At 50.3% G+C, this 20,377-nt stretch overlaps 1 protein-coding gene across 1 annotated transcript; it reads right to left on the bottom strand.

The window, feature by feature from the left end:
• Nucleotides 1-3,097: 3,097 nt before the first annotated feature.
• On the bottom strand, nucleotides 3,098-20,021 carry Mcm2 (minichromosome maintenance complex component 2). The gene is made up of 16 exons (XM_038318955.1): nucleotides 19,904-20,021; nucleotides 18,611-18,843; nucleotides 13,452-13,627; nucleotides 13,061-13,321; nucleotides 12,121-12,340; nucleotides 11,167-11,374; nucleotides 9,231-9,365; nucleotides 8,434-8,625; nucleotides 7,676-7,769; nucleotides 6,987-7,237; nucleotides 6,774-6,900; nucleotides 6,250-6,362; nucleotides 5,006-5,257; nucleotides 4,206-4,388; nucleotides 3,925-4,080; nucleotides 3,098-3,682 (listed from the first exon to the last, which is right to left on the bottom strand). The coding sequence occupies exons 1-16, from the start codon at nucleotides 19,907-19,909 to the stop codon at nucleotides 3,572-3,574; spliced, it is 2,718 nt and encodes a 905-aa protein (XP_038174883.1). The 5' UTR covers nucleotides 19,910-20,021; the 3' UTR covers nucleotides 3,098-3,571.
• Between the last annotated feature and the right edge of the window lie 356 nt (nucleotides 20,022-20,377).

The raw sequence follows: 20,377 nt of genomic DNA, 5'->3' as shown, positions 1-20,377 counted from the left end.
AGTCTCCAAGACAGAAAGGTGCTCTGCTTCTTCTAGAAACAGGGAAAGCACCTATTGACTGTCCAACACACATAGTTTTGTGGGATTTTTATCTTATATACAGTAAATTAGGAAAGCAGTTGTGCAAAGTAAATTGTAGACAGATATGGCAGCACATACATGTAACCCCAGCACTAGGGAGGAAACAGGTTAAGACCAGGTCTGTCTCAGCTATACTGAGGAGAGGGGAACTGGAGAGCTGGCTCAGCAGTTTCCAGAGGACCCAATTTGGTTCCTAGCACTCACATTGCTGTTGCCTATAACTCCAGTTCCAGGGAATCTGATGCCCTCTTCTGGCCTCTGTGGGTACCTGCACACATGACATATATTCACACACATGTAGGAGCTGCAGGCAGGCCTGCTTTTCGTCCCGCCCGACTCCCGCATGGTTAGCTTTACACCCGAAATAACAACACACAAATTGTATTCATTTAAATACTGCTTGGCCCATTAGCTCTAGCTTACTTACTGGCTAACTCTCACATCTTGATTAACCCATATTTAGTAATCTGTGTAGCACCATGAGGTGGTACCTTACAGGAAAGATTCTAGCCTGCATCCATCTAGGAGAGGAGTCATGGCGACTGCTTAACTTCCCTTCTTCCCAGCATTCTGTTCTGTCTACTCCACATATCTAAATCCTGCCCTATCAAAGAGCCAAGGCAGTTTCTTTATTAACCAATGAGAGTCCTCCATCACACACACACACACACACACACACACACACACAGAGCATATATTCACAGAGACAGAGAGGAGGGGGGAAGGAGACTGGAAATTGGTTTATTGGCTAGGAACACTTGCTGGCTCTTGCAGAGAACCCGTGTCCTGTTTCCACATGGTAACACAGAACTAGTGTTAACTCCAGGTCCAGGGGATTTGGCGCCCTCTTCTGGCCTCTGTGAGCACCATGCATGTACATGACGCACAAACATTCAGGAAGACACTCATATACATAAAATCAAAACTAATACACTTAAAAACCAAAAATCTTTTCTAAAAGATAAAAAATGTTATTTATATTTTTGTTATTTTATATTTATATTATATAAAATATTTATATTTTATATTTTTGACTGGCCCAGAGCTCCCCATGTAGTCCAGACGGGCCTTGAACTCACAAAGATCCATTTGCCTCCACTTCCTGAGTACTGAGATTAAAGGCTTGTACCATCATGTCCTGCCTATGCAGTTCCAGGACAGCCAAAGATAGAGATAACCTGTCTAGAAAAACAAACAAACAAACAAAAAACAAAAAACAAAAAAAAAAGAAATCTAAATGAGTGCTTGTGTGTAGGCCAGGAGACAACCCGGGGAGTCACCCCTCAGGCACCGTCCACTGGTTTTCATTTGGAGATGGGCTCTTTCACTGGTCCAGAGCTGGCCACCAAGCCTGAGTCTGTCTGTCTGCCTCTCCAGTGCTGCGACAAACACACCACCACAGCTGGCATTTTATGTAGACTGAGAATGTAACTCACGTCAGTGTTTCATAAACTGAGCGACTGCCCCAGCTCCTAAAAGAATGTGTTGAAGTAAAAATACGTTTGGTGAAATTCATCCTAATAAAAAAAGCTAAAGGGACCAGTGACGAGAACTCTTCCCCTCATAAGGTATTCAAGTACATTTGGAAGTCAAGTGTCCACAAAAGCATCTCCAGAGCAAAGCCCACGAGTATCCTAGTTCATTCCGTGCCAGCAAACCCCGACACCAAAGCAGCCAAGAGAACTGCAGAGCAGAAGCCTGAACCTGTCTCACAGCAGTCAAACCTCACTTAGATCCCAGGAGGCCGCCTGCAGCCACTCATCCCAAGTGTTACCGTCACAGTGAGGCAGGGCTCTGCTCAGGGACATGACAATAGAGCATGAGAAAAAGACACAATTCTAATTCTCAGTTATGATTAAACTTGGCATCTCTTTAAAAAAGAACAAACAGAACTCTTGCAAGGAAACAAATTAAGAGAAAACTTCCATGATCCAAAAGAGGATCTCCCAGAAACTTACAATCAATAACCAGACCTCATGGTGCGTTACAAGTATGCCTTGATAGACCAAGTGAGGAGCAGAAAAAGGGCGGCGCCAAGACCCCAGTGCTGAACATCTTGTAATAGCTAACCTGATAAAGAAAACAGGTGGAATGAATGGGAAAACTCATGAGTCTGCTGAGTTCGAGGCTGGGCAGATGACAGTCTGCCTGTTACGGTAACCAACGGGAAGTACCACGCAGGAGGTATGCCTGTGGCTCAGCGCAGCTCTTGCAGGACACAAGCAGGGCTCTGGCTCTTGTGCTGGCACTGCTTAAAAAGAGAAACCATTCAGTCTTAAATAGCACAATTAAAAGCCAGAATGAAGCAAGCCAGACCTGTAGAATCTAAATGCAGAAGGCTCTGCAGCTTCCTAAGAACCAGGAAGAATAGATGCACCTTGTCTGGACAAAAGAACGCATGTCAGGTCTGTGTGTTGTACCTAACCGTTGTGTCTTGTGTTGGTCAACTTTCTGTTACTGTGACCAAGAAGCAGAGACAATCAGCTTAAAAGAAGGTACAGTTTGGGGATCATTCCAAAGATTCGCCCATGGCCTGTTGGCTCGAAGTGTACTGAGACAGAACTTCATAGTGGCAGAGACTTGCTGACAGCATACTGGTCTGGAAACAGAAAGGTGTACCAGGGCCCAATGGCCTCACTTCCTCCTACCAGGCTCCAACCTGGTGAACTGGCAATGAGTCAGACTGGTGGTGCACACCTTTAACCCCAGGAGGCAGAGGCAAGTGGATCTCCAAGTTGAGTTCCAGCCCAGCCAGGGTTACATGGTGAGGCCTTGAATTAAAAAACAACGAACTTACATTAGCAATGACCCTTAAGGAGACATTTAAAACCCAAAGTACGGGAACATCCATAAAGTGGATTTAACCAGACCTATGTCTTGTTGAAACTCAGAGCAGGCAGAAAAGACTTCAAAGGATCCCAGGAAAGCCTGGAAAGCCACATTAAGCCAGAATCAAAATAACAGCAGTATTTATTTAGATTGTATTCAACTTTATTAAAAAATAAACTACAGAAGCAAAAACCTGTACAAAAAGTGAATGAAGGCACTGGTTAGCTGGGAAGAAGCAGGTTCAGCGGTGGTGACCAACAAGTGCTGCACTGTTACAGGAGCACAGGCTCCAAGAATGTTCTGGAAAAGTTTGCAAATACCTGTAAGTTGCTCTGAGGCTAAAAGAGACAAAACTCATGCCAAAACAGCAATAGTTCTGGTCAAGTCCATCACCTGAACACACCCCATCCTGAACACCAGCTATGAGGCACTCTGGGGGGATGCCAAGCTTTGGGCAGAGGCTTCTGTCAACAAGAGCTCTCTTGAGGTGATCAGAAGAATAAATAGTCGTTTTACACCATAGCCTGTGCCCAGGGGCTCATGGGTAAAGATGTGTATCTAGTTTGCATCCCAACTTCACAGAGCACTGAGCCCCTGGTAGAAGTGGGCTATGTGCAGCGTGGTGGCTGAGCCACGTCCAGACACTGGGTCGTTGCTGGCCTCAGAACTGCTGCAGGATCATCTTGCGTTTCAGGTCACGGCTGAACTTGTTGATCCTGAAGAGCTCGCTGTCGTAGAAGGCGGACAGGTTGTGGATATTGATCTGCCTGGCCTGGAGAAAGGGCATCAGAGCCATTTAGCAGAGGAGGATGTCGGCCCTCGCCTCAGGAAGGCCTATGCTGGTTCAGAGCTCCCTATCTGAGCCCCACCAGCTTCACAGGCATTCAAGAGGCTGCTGAAACCTGCTCCCCTGGGCCCACCTGTAGCTTATCTGCCTGTTACCTGGTGGCACAGCAAAGATGGCAGCAAGCTCTCCGGAGCAACAAGACCTGGCCCTCCCCTGTTGTCACTTACCTTGTCTATCAAGTCCTTCTCGGGAATTTCAATGGTGTCCTGCTGGGCCCCAAAGCGGTTACGCTGATACGTCACCTGCTCAGCCACCAGCTGCTTCAGTACGAAGAGTAGAAGCTCATTGTTATCTCGCCGGAAGGAGAGGTACCGGGCAAAGGTCTGCAGGAAGAGGGCAGAGGTCACTTCAGGCCACCTTCACGGCTTGAGCCACCAGGGCAGGGGCTCCTTCTTCTACCAGGCCAGAGCCTGCCAAAACCTAAAACAGGCCAGGAACCTACACCTACCTTGCGCATGCTCCGCATGACGCTGAACTTCTGTGTGTCAATGAAACTCTCCAGCATCACACGGATGGCCATGTTGACGTCATCTTCCATCACGTAGTCCCGCAGGTGCATGCGTGCATGGGCCTCTGCCATGCGGATCATGGACTCAATGTGGCGCACGGTGATGGGGATACTGCCCGTTGCCTACAGAGAACAGTGTGGTGCCTTCCTCAGGAGGAGAGAGGCAGAGCGACTAGGGGCAAATGCTAGGCAGCCAAAGCCAAGGTGGCCAGTATAGCAACTACAGCTGAGCTCAGCGCCATTGTCTGTGCAGAAACAGGCCTATGGTCAGCACAAGCGCCGCTGGTTCTTCTGCCCTTCATCTAGTTTGTATCCCGCTGGTCTGTTACACCTGCACTAGCTTACACTGAACATAATGGGATCCAGAACAATGAGAGAAGCCACCATTTCTGTAAGAACCAAGCTGAACGCTCTGAAGACAGTGGTAATATTACCAGTACAGAGAACCCAAACCAGCTCATGTTGATTTGGGCGAGGTTTATGTTAATACAGAACTTAAGCAACCAAAGACCCTGACCCTCTTCCACACAATTAATGTTCACCTGTAACCCAATGGCTAAGATGTGGGAGGCCTTTTTTTTTTCTTTCCAGTTTTGGGGATGGAACCAGGGTCCTGTCCATACAAGGCAGGCACTCACCACAGAGCAGTGCCAAGCCCCAGAGGTTCTTCCTTCATATTGCTTGTTCTGACCCTACCCTGTGTCTGGGTCAGAAAGGCAGCACAGTGCCCTCCAGCTCACCATGGATTCCTTCCTCAGGTCACTGTACATCCTGGCCACTTTGTCCTGGTCCATCTGGTTAAGCTTTGGGTGGACTCTCTCCTTGGCATAGATGATATACTTCTTCAGGACCTCCTGAGGTAGGGGTTCCACACCATACGTGTTGGGCATGGCTGGCTCTGAGGTGCTGCCATTGGTAAGTCCCTCGTCCTTCTTGTTGCTGGGATGGTGTCTGACATGGCTACCAACCACAAAGCGGGCCAGCATCTCATCCTAAGACAAGACATGTGGGGTGCAATATAAGGGTGGGAACAGGAAGACAGGAAAAGCTACATACAGCAAGGAGACTAATTGACTGTCACACATGTTTGAGGCTAGGCAAGCTCAGGCTTAGAGGGGCAGGAGACATCTGTGCACAGAAGACAATCCCACGTACTCAGGAGCTGAGACAGGAGACTTTCTTTCTCTCTTTCTTTCTTTCTTTTTTTTTTTTGAGACAGGGTTTCCCTGTGTAACAGTTCTAGCTGTCCTGGAACTAGCTCTTGTAGACCAGGCTGGCCTCAAATTCACCTGCCTCTACCTCCCGAGTGCTGGGATTAAAGGCATGCATCAACACCACCCGGCCACCGGAGGATTTCTTGAACCCAGGAGTTGAGACCTTGTCTCAACAACCAAACCATCAAAATAACACAAAAATACTGGAAAGTAACAAGGAAAGAAAAAATTGGGTAAAGGAGAGGCCAAGACGCCTCTCACCACAGGGCAAACTAAGGCACCTGGTGACGGTGGTGAGGGGCTCTCCAAGGGAAAGAGCAGTTAGAGCCCAGGGCTGCCTTTTTGAGGGACATGGGTTCATTTAGCATGAAGACAGCAGCTGCAGAGCTGGCGAGGGTAGAGCTGGCCGCTATCCCCTCCCCAGCAGGTGCAGGGAGGATGTGGAACACATGGTGGCCACACAAAGCAGGGATTCTGTGGGGAGGACAGGTGCCACGCAATCTACTCTTTTAACTGGCAGGCAAATAAGCAACCAGCCTAGGCCACAGCAGCCCCTTGGGTCAGAGGGCAGAGCCAGAGGAAGGATATAGGTCAGGGTATGGTCCGCGATCAGACAGCCAGGGAGGGACTGGGGAAGCCCTAAGAGGTCAGGATGACACTTGGATATGAGGCAATGTCCACACAGTGCCAACCCCATGTCCATACACAGCACCCAGGCTTCAGGTAATGGCCCCGAACCTACAGGTGGCACCAGGGATGTGGGGGTGTACCTGAACTGGATCAACAGTGTCCCTCACCACACACAGGACATCAAACCGGGAAATGATGGGCTCTGTGAGGTCTACATTCTCTGAGAAGGTCAGTGAAGGGTCATAGCGGCCCCCTGAAACACAGAGGCATGCTGTCAGTCAGCGCATTCATCCACCCCACCCTCCCTGTGGAAACCTTTCCAGGACCAGAGTGCCTCCCAGGCACAGGTGGGGGAAAGAGGGAAGAACCAGAGACATTGCCTGACTCCCTTAGAACCAGAGCTGCTCCAAAGCAAAGCCCCAGTATGATCAGAGGAAGATAAAGGGGATCCTGGGTAATAACCACCTATTGGCTGAGCCCGGGTACAGCCCAGCCCCATTTGGACAAAGTATCAGACAACACCCAAGGACGGTGCAGGAGCAACTGCACCATCACTGTGGGGTCCCACGTCCTTCCCGCTCTGTTCCCATCTGGCAGGATTTATGGACTGAGCTGTGCCGCTGTCATCCTCACAGATGCACTCCACATCCCCTAGCAGGCATACCTATGGGGTTGGCCGCCGCGATGACAGTGCAGCGGGCCTGCAGCGAGGTGACGATGCCGGCCTTCGAGATGGAGATGCTCTGCTGTTCCATGGCCTCGTGGATGCTGGTCCTGTCCTGGTCATTCATCTACACAGCACAGAGTATCATAGGAGGCCTCACCACTAACAAAGCCCTCCACTACTGAGAGCTCAGTCCCGAGCCCAGAGACCTACCTTGTCAAACTCATCAATGAGACACACGCCACGGTCGGCCAGGACCAGGGCTCCAGCCTCTAAGGTCCACTCTCTGCTGACAGGATGCCGCTGAACATATGCAGTGAGACCCACAGCTGATGCACCCTGGCCCGTGGTGAAGATGGCACGGCTGGACACTTTCTCGATGTACTTGAGGAACTGAGACTTGGCTGTGCCAGGGTCCCCACACAAGAGCACGTTAATGTCACCTCGAACCTTGTGCTTTCCTCCTGCGGGAGGAGGTGGGATGGAGATAGAAGGTATGTGAGTAGGCAGGAAGGAGGGCCAGAGGACAGGCTGGATCCCTGCTCCCCACCTGCTCCTTAGTAAAGCAAAGGTAGGTCTCTGCAGTGGGTACCCAGCCCCAGGACCCTAGTAAGCTTAGTCTAAAGAAATGAGCTATGAAGCTTTGGGATACAACCAAACTAGAACACACATCATGAAGCCCTGAGTGTGCCCTGCACACCTGAAAGGGCGGTGACGTCACAACCCGGGATTAGATCACAGACATTCAGCAGAGATATATCCCATTGGACCAGGCTGAGACGCTCACTGCAGTCGCTCCTGCGACTTAATCAGGCCATGCAGTACTCTTGTTAACTCTGATGTTTAAAAACAAAACAAAGGCCCTATAATCCCTGCAGGGAGAGCTGGCAAGCGGGGCTCACCTGGGTTCTTGGGCTCCCCTCCAAACAGGGCCAGAGCCAGGCCTCTCTTGATGTCTTCATGCCCATAGATGGAGGGCGCAATGCTGGCAAAGATCTGAGGGATGGAGGGAGACCCGTGAGACTAGAACCTAGCAGGCAGATTAGAAACTTAGTTCCTGCCTTGGTGTCTCTCAGTGGTGGACTATCACCAGTGAGTGAAGAGTCAAACAAACCCTTTCCTCCCCAAGCTGCTTTTGGTCATGGTCTGGATATAGCAAGCAAACCAGGACAGATTCTTCCCTTTACAGCATAGATAGAACCATAAATAAAACCTATCTGAGAGGCCCAAAGCAGCAAGGCTGGCCGTGACGGACAGCTATGGCAGCAGGGCAGAGGACGGCGCTGTTAATGTATCCCTAGAAGCATGAACTGAAAACAGAGTTTCCAGTACAATCCGATATGGGGACCCTTGAAGAGGTAATTAGGCCGGCAGGGCTCAGAACCATACATAGTAGTCTCCAATAAAAGAGCTGAGCCTCTGCCCTTCTGGCACATGGAATCTTCTGCTACAACATGAAAGCCCTTTCCCCAAATGGACCCTCAACCTTGGACTTCCAGCCTCCAGAGGCAGAGCCGGGGTTGCTGTCCCCAATGTCAGTTTATGACCCCCCTGCAGGGTGCAGCCCCTCCACCCCTACCAATGCCAATATTCAGAGCCAGCCTAGGGGGTGGATTGCCTGGTTCCCAGAGTCCAGGTGTAGCCCTGCCCAGCCACCTGCCTTCTCTCCAATCTGTTGGTCTTTGGAAAGGCTGGTGATCATCTTCACATCCTCATCGGTTAGCTCACCGACAGCCACTTTGTTGTCCTTCTTGGCAACGTGGTTGGCCAAGATGACAGTGGCAAAAACTGGAAAGCCATTGGCGGTGTTAAGCGAGCCATCATAGTTATTGTGGTAAATGCCAGTCAGCTCCTGGGAGGGGGAGGTCACATGTCAAGAGGATACAACCTGGTGTCCCCATAGTAGGGTCTACATCCATGCTGCTTCCCCATCTCCACTATTAAGCGCCTCACTCTGCAGACAAGATGAGCAACCCAGGAAGTCAAAACATGAGGAACGCTGTCTCACTGTTTGAGGATGGGGGGTGGAGATATGCATTAAAGAGTTCATCCTCAATTTGACACAACTGTGAAGTATTGGTGAAGTCATTTAGGGTGTGTCCCTAGGAGGGACAACTTAGACCCTGACACAGTGTTCTCTTTCTGGGCCCATGAAGTGGGCAACCACATCCTCCCCACCTCACACTCTTGCCACAATGCATTACAGCTACATCCACAGCTACAGGCCCAAAGACCATGGACTAAAGCTCTGGCACTGATCCAAGATAAACACCCCTTCCTCTAAGATGACAGCACCTCTAAGGTATTGTCACAGAAATTCTGAGTAACACCCGCCACTCTGCCCAGCGGGAGAAAAGCTCTTCTGACTCAAAAGTTAGTGCCAGGCTGAGCCCTCCTTACTGACCCCACCCCATTGGCCACAGCAGATCCCACCTATTCCTAGCAACATCCACTCACTATCTCGTCTCCGGGCTTGCAGCTGTCCACCAGATCAGCAAGGAGAATAGCATCCTTGGAGCGAGGCAGCCGGCCGGCCGCCACCTTGCCAGGACTCTCCTGGATGCGGATACGCTGGTAGTTCTGATAGATGGTCTGCTCGGGACAAAAAAGATCACGGTCCTACATGGCCAACTGCTTTCCTCCAAGCACAGCCTTCCCGTGTGCTCCAACGTGACTGCAGCCCCCACAGGAAAAGCAGGTCACAAGAGTCACAGACACCAAGGGCAGGCTAACTGTGATCCGGTGAGCCTCTTCATCTGCCACCTGGGCAGTGTCTTCCTCCTCATGGACTCTCGCCTCTGCTCCTACCCTGGAGCCTAGATTCACCTGTGTCCACACGCTAGCCCAGTCACAGTAGGGTGGATCTTGGCAGAAGCGGGTGCTGAGCTCTAAGCACAACCTTATGAGGATCAGGTGGGACTATGTGTACGCGCACTTACCACAGCACCCACAACAAACAGCAAAGCAAGACACACGGTGGAGAGCTGGGCCACATGCTGTAACATTCCACTAGTTCACTTACAGTCCAGACGAGAGAAGACATGCTACAGTCTGGGCTGAAAATGTCCCCATAGCCTATTTGTGGAAGGCATTGCTCCTTAGACCATGGGTGTGAGGCCTTAGGTCACATCACAGGGGCATGCCCTTGAAGGGACTGTGGGATACTGGCTGATCTCTCATTCTGTTTTGTGTCTCTGATGTGAGGTGAGCAGCTTGCTGGACCACATGTCATCACTGCCACACAAAGGCCCCAAAGCTATGGGGGTCAACTGACCCAAATCATGACTCTGATTCTTAAAGTAAATGACATCAGGTGTTTAGTTACAGGAACCCAGAGCTGACTGATACACAAGACGCTGGGTCTAAAAGGACACACTGTCAGGGTCATGGTGGTGCACACCTTTAGGCCCAGAACTCAGAAGTAAGATGGGTAGATGTCTGTGTATTTGAGGCCAGCCAGGATTACAAAGTAAGCCCCTATCTCCCCCCCCCAAAAAAAAGCACACAATCACATCTATATGCTTGCCTGATCCATAGGACACTTTTGAGTGGGTGACCTTAGTCATTCAAGTCTCTGAACATCTGTTATTCCACAAGATGAGAACTGTGGGACCCTCCCTCTCAGAATGTCATAAAGACTAAGACCCAAGTAACATAGTAGGCAGTCAGCAAGCCCAGCACACACTTGACCCCACCTGTTAATCCCAACTAGTACAGCTCAGTGGGGGCGGGGGGAGGAGCAGCATCCAAGCTTGACACAGCTAAGTGGGGCTGCAAAGGCTGGAGAGGCACAGCTAAGAGCAGCTTTGGAACTTGGTCACTCTGTACAGCAGACTTGGACTTGAAACATCGTCACCGGCAACTTCCCAGCCAGGCAGCCCTAAAGACAGCCCAGAACTACACAGAATGTGAAGAGTGTTAATGTTCTTAAGAGCCAGGCAGTGAGGGGCGGCAGCAATCCCCAGCTGCAGATGAAGACAAGCAAGAAGGCAGCTGTACCCAAGGTCCCAGAGCCCAGAGGTACATGAGTCTCCCAAGCAGGGTTCTGCAGGAACCAAGGTGATTATAACACTGGAGACTCCCACAAAAGTCACCAGGAGCCTGGCAGACCCTACCAACAAGTCAATAGGTGGTCCAGATGTCCACGTGATGGCAAGTAGATACTCTGCTGGGGTGAACTGGAAGAAAACTGGGCCCTGTTTGCCCTTGTCTTTAGAGACCACAAATATGGACATACCAAACAGGATCACCTAGCTTCAAACATGTGGAATTCTTGAGGACACAGGGCCAGTCTGGTTAATTCTGCCACATCTAACTGCCTTAAGGTCTCCTGGCCCTGAAGACAGGTTAGGCCTGCACACCAAGGATAACATGGCAGGTCTGGGTTACTCACCTCCTCCATGTTGATCTCAAAGGGCCCAGCTGACTGGCACTCAGGGCAGGAGCCAGGCTTCACCTCCTGGTTCTGAGATTGGCAGAAAGGCCCCAGTACAAAGTTGCACTTGGTACAGTTATACTTGACCATGCTGAGCTGGGGCAGGACTCCGGTGCAGCTGGTTACCACGCCACTGGTACGGATCAGCTGGTTCAGGTGTAGCTGCCTGAGTGTGGAAGGTAGTAAGTACATCAGAGGCTGTGGGGTACTCCCTACCCCACTCTGGACGAGGCCCTGCTCCCTCTCCCCGTGTTGTGAAATAATCTTTTTGTACACTGTGAAGATGTGTCTTTGACAAGGTGTCTTCTGATTGGTTTAATAAAGAGCTGGATGGCCAATAGCTAGGCAGGAAGAGGTTAGGTGGGACTTGTGTGCAGAGAGGGGGGAGGCAAACACACATTAGAGGAAACAGGACATGCAAAAGGAGAGGTAAAAGCCACAAGCCATGTGGCAGCATGTAAATTAATATAAATGGGCTAATTTAAGTTATAAGAATTGGTTAGAAATAGGTTAAGCTAAGGCCCATCTTTCATAATAATACATCTTCTTGTCATTATTATTTGTGCAGCCCCAACAAGAAAGGAGCACACCCAACGTGAGGCACCAGATGAGGCCGTCAGATGTAATGATTACCTCATTTGTTCCAGTATAATAAAAACTCAAGAGTCAGAAATTGAGAAAAAGACCTGAAAAGTCCAAGGAAGGTGAAACGACTGGCTAACCCTCATCCGTGTTCTTCCCGAGCCACCAGCCCTGGAAATATCCTGGAACTCCTCCCTCCTCTCTTCCTGTCTTCCCTAGTCACCTTCCCAAGTCCTCCAAGAACTTTATGGCTAATCCCAGTCAGCCAGTTGATTTACTGGCACAGTGAATTGGCTGTACGGACATTTATCCTGCAACACCCCTGCTCACCTCAGTGAACGCAACTCTTCCACCAGGGGCAGGTGGGAAATGCGCACATGGATGTGATTGGTGATGCGGTCGTATTTAGGGTACATGGCTAGCACCACCTCCAGGGCAGCCTCATCAAAGATCTGCAGCAGCTCGGCCGGTGCCTCGGGTAGGAAGTATGCCAACACATGTTCCCGGGCTGCCAGGTCTTCATAATTCACCACCAAGCTCTCGCGGTTCTCTACGGAGGACGGTGGGCAGGAGGCCAGAGGCCATGAAGAGAGCTAACATCTTAGAGCCCTGCCGGCCAAAGCCTCTCTACCCAAACCAAACCCGAGTAGGCCAGAAAGTCCAGCTTGTGCCCTAGGCCAACTACCTATGGCTGTGCAACAGAAACCCAAGTGATACGCATCTCTGGGGATGTCATATCCAGGAGGAAGAGAGCCCTTGGGCTCCAGAAAAAGTGTCACAGGCCATGGAGAAAACCTACAGAAAAGCTAGAGCCATTTCTGGAGGGGCTACCATGCCCCAAACTGTCATAGCCTCTAAAGCAACCGCTGTCACACAGAAATGCTACCACTTACGGATCAAAGTTGTAAAGCACAGCTCAGTGGCAGAACACGTTTAGAATGTGCTAGGCCCTGATCTGACAATGCAAAAAACCCAACAACAACAAAACAAACACCAACACCCCCGCCCACAAAATAAACACACACACACACAAAACAACAACAAAACCCAGGGTACTAATACATTTTTAAACAACCCAGGTCTGGTGCAGATGTAAAAAACCCTGGGTTCCTCAAAGAGGATGCCTCCAATTCTGTCCTTGTCACCAAACGTTCCTGTGCATAATGTGTTAATGTGCTACAAGGCCAACAGGAGCAGCCCTCATGGCAGGAAACAGAGACAGGCCACCTTAACCCCACAGTGCTGTCACCCCAGCCTTCTGGGAACACACCTTTGCACATGTCACTGATGCGCTCCTTGAAGACGTTGTGGCCGTGGCTGTCCACGTGGGTGCGCAGGAAGTTCTTGAAGCGGTGGTGGATCTCCAGCCTGGGCCCTGCCATGCTCACCCACTCACGAACCGAGTGTCCCTTCAGGTCCTCCAGGTTTTCAATGCTCTCGATCATCTCCTCGTCCTCCTCGCCGTCCTCTGTGGCACGCTCCACCTGGCGGCGCTTACGGGCAGGCCGCTCCTCATCTTCCTCGTCGCTGTCTTGGGTAGCAAGGCACCTCTGTAAGCAAGTTTCTCCCAGCATCCTCTGCACACTTGCCACCCATGCCTTACCCGCTTCCCGAGGCTCTGAAGGTCCAAGTGGCCCCTTTGGGATGCCCACTGCACGTACCATACAACAGTCCCCGGCGCATGCGGCCCAGGCCTCTGCCTGCCTCACGGTCCCTTTGCCTCATGGCCCGCTCTGCTGCCTCCCTCTGACTGGCTGTCAGCTCCTCCACGTCCTCATCATCCAGGGCCAATCCCTCTGCCTCGTAGACATCAAGCTCAGGAATGGGACGGTAGTCTCTGAAAGAGGCCAACAGAGAGAGTCCACAAGCAGTCCCCCTGGGAATGGGGTCTGCTCTACAGGCTTACAAGGCCCTAGCTGGACAGCTGCAAACAGAAAGATGAAAGTTTGAAGAACATTATTTGGGCACTCCATCAAGAAGGCACAAGCTCCTAGGATGCAAAGGGGATCCATTTGTGTGCATGAGGTGCAGCCATGAGATTCAGACATGTGAGTCTCGGCAGAACAAGGCCCACATCCACAGCGCCACCTGCTGGTGGTACATGATGAACGAGGCCAGTGCTTCCCCTAAAGCAGTCTCTTCCCCAAGGCACTACCGAGGTTGGTCATGAAAAAATTACCAAGGAAAGAATCAAATGAGGTCATTTTAAAATTTCTAACTGGCACCATTTTCATCAGAAACTAGAAAGCATGAAACTGTCATTGCTAGGATGAAACTAGGGACTTATGACAGGGCAGAAACTAGAAAAACCCAATAAACACAATAGGATATGGGCTTTGGATAACAAACGTGAGAGAATCTCTAAAATCCAGGACCCCAGTGGAAATGCAAGGCACAAACTAGCTAATCATACACACATGGGGCTAGAGACCAGCTCAACAGTTAAGAGTACATACTATCTTTTTTTTCCTTTTCGAGACAGGATTTCTCTGTGCAGCCCTGGCTACCCTAGAACTCAGAGATCCACCTGCCTCTGCCTTCCAAGTACTGGGTTTAAAGGCATGCTCCATCACCGCCCAGCTCACATACTGCTCTAGTAGAGGACCAAGCTTAGACCCCAGCACCCACACCGACACCTGCGCTTACATGTGTACGCAGGCACGGATATACTTGAACAGGTAATAGAAATTAAGGTGCAGGCGGAGACTGCTCGTTCATTTCCCAGCCGCTCTGACCCAAATAACCTCACAGAAACTATTAATTACAACACTGCTTGGCCTATTAGCTCTGGCTTCTTTTTAAGTAATGCTTAAGTAACCCATTTCTATTAGTCTGTGTATTGTCACGAGGTTGTGACCGACCAGTAAGGGTCTGGCTGGCATCCTTCTCCTTCGGCAGCTACATGGCGTCTCTTTGACTCTGCCTACACACACTCTATCTCTGTTCTGATTTCCTGCCCGGCTTTGCTCTGCTAAGTCATTGGTGGAAACAGCTTAATTTTTATTAACCAATGTTAATGAAACATTCACAGCATACAAAGGACAATCTTAACATCATTAAGGAGCTGAAAAGATGGCTCAGAGGTTAGAGCACTAGCTGCTCTTCAAGAGGACCTGGTTTCAGTTCCCAGCACCCACATGGCCGCTCACAATTCTCCAGTTCCAGAGGATCTGATGCCTTTTGCTTTTCATGTGGTGCACAGACATACATGCCAGTAAAACACCCATATACATAGAATAACCTTTTAAGTTTAAAAAAAGAAAAAAGAAAACCTCTTTGCCAGGTGTAATAGTGAACACCTTCACCTTTTTACCCCCAGTCCCAGGAAACAGACGGATTTCTGAGAGTCTGGGGACACACAGTGAAAGCCAAGCTCTAAAAATTAACATCAATATGAGAACAGGACAGGACACATAGGTGAGAAGAAAAGATCTCATGAGTTAAAATTAAGGACATTCTGAAGAAAAACTGCAATTCCTTCCGAAGGCTAGGAAAACAGTGAAACTCTAGTAAATGGGTTAGGGGTCTCCCAGGGTGGCCAGTGAATAAACAGAGACACAGTCGGCCATTCCTCAGCCTTAAAACAGAGGGGCTCTGACAGGTACTGCAGCAGGGGTGATCTTGAGGATCTCACAACAATGAATTAAGTCCATTACACTATGGTCCACAGAGGGGTCAGACTCGGAGAAAGACAGAAATGCAGTGTGTGGGTGTGGGTGTGTAAGGGGGTGACGACAGAGTCATAACTGTCTGTAACTCCAGTTCCAGGGGACCCGACATGTCCACACAGACATACATGCAGGTACAACACCAATGCACATAAAATTAAAGTCATTAAAAAAATTTTAAGAACAAAAAGAAAATGGAATCAAAGGAAACTAAGACCTTGACACCAGAAAGGCTTTGGAGAGCAGATCCCAATGGGTCCAGGGTTATACCCTCCCTGAGCATACCCCTTCCCCAAACCCAGTCAGACTGCTGCCTGAAAAGCTCACACCCACTGGCTCAGCCTTCTGAGATATTCCAAGACCATCAAGCAGTCTCTTTCTAGGTTACCACTTGTTGGGTACTCGAAGGAAGTACTGTCTATCACAGAGTGACAGCTTCTTCCCTGTGGTGTGTGAGTCCCAGAGTCCCAGAGTGCCATCTCATCTCTGAGTGGTAACCTGACTATAATCCAGCGAGCTGCAAGCTCTTTCCTCAGGACCACATGGCCTCCCCCCAGGAGTCAGGGATACAGACTCTGGAGTTCTCCTTCTTTGGGGTGACTGGTAAGGCTGACCCCTTTCTCTGGTCAATGTTCTCATGCTACCCTCTCAAAACAAATAATCTCACAACACCAAAGTCCAATCAAGGACAAGTCTAGGTGACCTAGGAGGAATGCACCAATGGTTTCTCACCCAAAACAGGGACATTCCAATCGGTCTACAGCAAAACACACAAACCATACAATCTGGATCTCATCAACTTTCAAAACCTTTCTGTCTTTTTTTTTTTTTTTTTTTTTTTTGGTTTTTTTCGAGACAGGGTTTCTCTGCAGCTTTAGAGCCTGTCCTGGAGCTAGCTCTTGTAGACCAGGCTGGTCTCGAACTCACAGAGATCTGCCTGCCTCTGCCTCCCAAGTGCTGGGATTAAAGGCGTGCGCCACCATCGCCCGGCCAACCTTTCTGTCTTAAAAGACATTTCTGGACTGATGAGAGGCTCAATGCCACCAAACCCGATGTGAGTTCAGTCCCTGAGACCCAGTAGAGGAAGGAGAAAAATCAACTCCAGCAACTTGTCCTCTGACCTTCCCATACACGTCGTGGCCTGTGCCGCCATACATAAACACAAAAGGAACAATGTAATGAAATAAACTGAGGGAAGTCGGGTGTCGTGGGGCACACGCCTTTAACCCAGCACCTGGGAAACAGAGGCAGGCGAATCTCTGTGAGTTCAAGGCCAGCCTGATTTACAAAGCAACACAGCTTCGGTTGTTACACAAATAAGCCCTGTATCAAAAAACAAACAGCAACAAAAAATGAGGGGCTGGAGCTGGCTCAGTGGATGTTCTTGCAAAGGACCTGGGTTTTGTTCTGGGTACCCACATGGCAGCTCACAACCATATGTTAACTACAGTTTCCCAGGGTCTGATGTCCTCTTCTGGCCTCTGCAGTAGACACACATCTGGTACATAGACCTACATACAGGTAAAAAATTCATACATTTTTGTTGTTTTTTTGAGACAGGGTTTCTCTTTGTACCTTTGGAGTCTGTCCTGGAACTTGCTCTGTAGACTAGTTTGGTCTCAAACTCACAGAGATCTGCCTGCCTCTGCCTCCTGAGTGCTGGAATTAAGAGTGTAAGCCCGGCTAAAAATCTTTTACGTTTCATGTGCATAGGTCTGTACGAGGCTGTTGGACCTCCTGAAACAGGAGTTACAGACAGTTGTGAGCTGCCATGTTAGTGCTGGGAATTGAACCCAGGTCCTCTGGAAGAGCAGCCAGTGCTCTTAACTGTGAGCCACCTCTCCAGCCCCACTTATACATTTTTTTAAAAAGACTGAACTTTGGCCGGGCGGTGGTGGCGCACGCCTTTAATCCCAGCACTTGGGAGGCAGAGGCAGGCGGATCTCTGTGAGTTCCAGGCCAGCCTGGTCTACAAGAGCTAGCTCCAGGACATACAAAAAAAGCCACAGAGAAACCCTGTCTCAAAAAACCACAACACACACACACACAAACACACACACACACACACACACACACACAGACTGTATTTTGACAACACTGTGCTGAGTGAAATACCATATGATTTCAGCTCTGGTCAAATGCTCAAAACTGGAAGAGCTAAGGAGAAAAGTAGACAGCTGGGTAGCTGTGGTGGGAATGGGAACTGGGATCTGTAGGCAGGAGGGACCCCAGTGGGGCAATAGAAATGGCGCTCAGAAAGTCTGCGCTGAACTCTTAGAAGGATAAGGCTTCAGTGAGCTTCTTTCCACACAAACCCCTCAGCCACTCTCCCCAAGGTCCTCTCTCTTTAAAGAGGTATAAACACAAGACAGGGAGGGAGCACAGAAGGCCCTGTGTGAGCAGCTGGGCAGCAGCGAAGTCCTGGACCTGAGCCCAGGATCATCTGTATCAATTCCTCCCCTAGGTGGGCACACTACACACCTAGTCTCATGTAACCAGTCTGACAGTGCTTAAGGCAAAGAACTGAATGGTGCAGAAGGCCCGACCGTCCCTCTGATGGCTCACACCCTACAGATAACCCCCAAAAAAAGGCACAAAAGGAGGGTGCCACAAGGCTCCTAGGTGCTCACACACTGGTACCCAATGCCAGCTGTGCTTGCTGGTAAGGCTGAAGTCGGGATCTACGTGTACTGCCTGGTAAAGCTCACACCCCACTTCCTAGCAGTCAGCCCCCACCTTTGATAAGTCTGCTGGGAAGCTTGAACATTTCTGACCCAGGGCCTGATGCATGCTGGGTCCAAGTTTGCTGACCAAATCTTAGCCTTTATTTTCTGAAGCACCAGGCAACGCATTAGGAAAAGGCAGAGAGAAAACTCTTGGAGTCCACTCCCCTCTGGGTTGGCATGTGTATTCAGATCAGATCCTACGAGCCCCCATCTCCTGAGCTGGGACCTGTCTGGGACTTAGGGTTTAGCCTGAGCTGTAATTAGTGAGCTGGATCTTCACAGTGGCTGGTGAAACATCTCTCTCCCTGATCTGAACCATGCCACATTCAAAGGCAAAATTCACACTCATGGGTGCCCAAGTCCAGGCCACCAGACACAAAGGTCTTCCGCTAAGCTACCTGCTAACCACGAACAGACTGAAAATACCTCTCCATGCCGTCACCAATGAGTTCCTCGCCATCCTCTTCCTCCTCAATGGGCCCCTCGGTGCCCAGCAGCCCCTCAGACTCATCCTCAAATGGGGGTAGATCTCTGCCAGGGCTGGAGGTAAGGGCATCAGCACGTCTGGAGCTCCGGCCTGGGCTGGAGGTGAGGGGATCACTGACTCGTCGACGCTGCCGGGCAGGGCTAGATGCTGCCGAGAAGGACTCAGAAGACTCCTGCAAGAGAGGGTGCCATCAGATGCTGGCCTGGTTCCCATGGAGCCTTTGCCACCGGCTGGCTGTCACCTGTCCACCAGGCACTGTTCTCAAGAACACCACTTGCTGGGCCCTCTGCCTGCAAGGATCTGGGCTGAGCCAAGAGCCATTGCCTTACATTCTGGGTCAGTCAGATCACCCCATGTCTCTCTTATGAAAAACCAAGGGTGCTATGCAGTTATTTGTTTGTTTGTTGTTGCTGTTTAAGCCATTTATCACCTACTTTGGCTCTTAAATGAGCACCCCACTCATGCCAACAGCCACAATATGCTGGGCGCTGGGACAAGTTTTCATTAAGAGGCATCAAGGAACACAATTCTTGAACTGAGCAGTCAGCCCTTCACCCTTTAACAAGTCAGAGAGTCATGAGAAGGCGAACACTAAGAGCAGGGAAGTTGGGCCTGACGTCAGGTATGCAATCCTGAATACCCAGAAGTTGAGACCCGGGGATCGCCAAGTTCAAGGCTAACCCGCACTACAGAGTGAATTGAAGATCAGCTTGAATGGCTTAGTGAGACCCTTTCTCTTTTCTTTTCTTTCTTTCTCTGTCTCTCTCTCTGTGTCTCTCTTTCTTTTTTCTTTTTTTTTTTTTTTTTTTTTTTTTTGAGACAGGATTTCTCTGTGTAACAGCCCCGGCTGTCCTGGAACTTGCACTGGAGACAAGGCTGGCCCCGAACTCAGAGATCAGCCTGTCTTTGCCTCTCGAATGCTGGGATTAAAGACTTGCGCCACCACTGCACGGCTGTGAAACCCTTCCTCAAAATAAATGGGTCGGGGTGTATGTAGCTATGTGGTGGCGCTTCTTCCCTACATGCGCGAGGTTCTGAGTTCCATTCCCTGCACCCACACCACCTAAAGTACACGGAGACCCGGAGCCTAGGGACACACGAGGAGCGCAGAGACGATCAGTCCTGGGCTAGAGCAGGTATCCCTGCACTCGGGCCCGCCGCTGGAGGAAGAGACCCGGCAAAGAAGGCCGAGGACGCGAACACCACCCGCCCAAGAGCAGCCCGCTACTCACCGCCATTTCCGCGCTAGCTCCACCGCACCAGCAGCCACGGGTTTTCGCGCGAAAACTGGATCACGTGACCCTTCCTAGCCCGGGAAGCGCCCCGAGGAATCAGACGTCACGACGTCTGCGTCTATCTAGGGAGGGAGGAAGACTAGTAGGTCACGCCTACATCATGTGAGGTCCCGCCCTATTCCCTAGAGACCAGCCCACAACCTTCAATAAATAGCCTGCACCCAGGTCGCTTGTACACCTGGGCTTAGCCCTCCAGGGTTTAGCACGATGAAATAAGGCTGGACTTTGGGTCGCTCGTGGTTCTGGGGACCAATCCGGCTTCCTAGCTGCGAGACCTTGGTGTCAGTACGGCCACTTGATGCAACTGAGACTGTTTTCTGATTTCTTCCTGATCGGGTATCAACTTCTCCCAAAGCTCTGAGGTGCAATTCTTCCTGCACTCAGGCAGCTGTGGGAGCTTATCAAAGAGGG

The sequence above is a fragment of the Arvicola amphibius genome, chromosome 2, assembly GCF_903992535.2.
Source record: "Arvicola amphibius chromosome 2, mArvAmp1.2, whole genome shotgun sequence".
Classification (NCBI taxonomy): domain Eukaryota; kingdom Metazoa; phylum Chordata; class Mammalia; order Rodentia; family Cricetidae; genus Arvicola; species Arvicola amphibius.
Note: the sequence above shows the minus strand (reverse complement) of the source record. Positions and strands in the feature narration are given on the sequence as shown.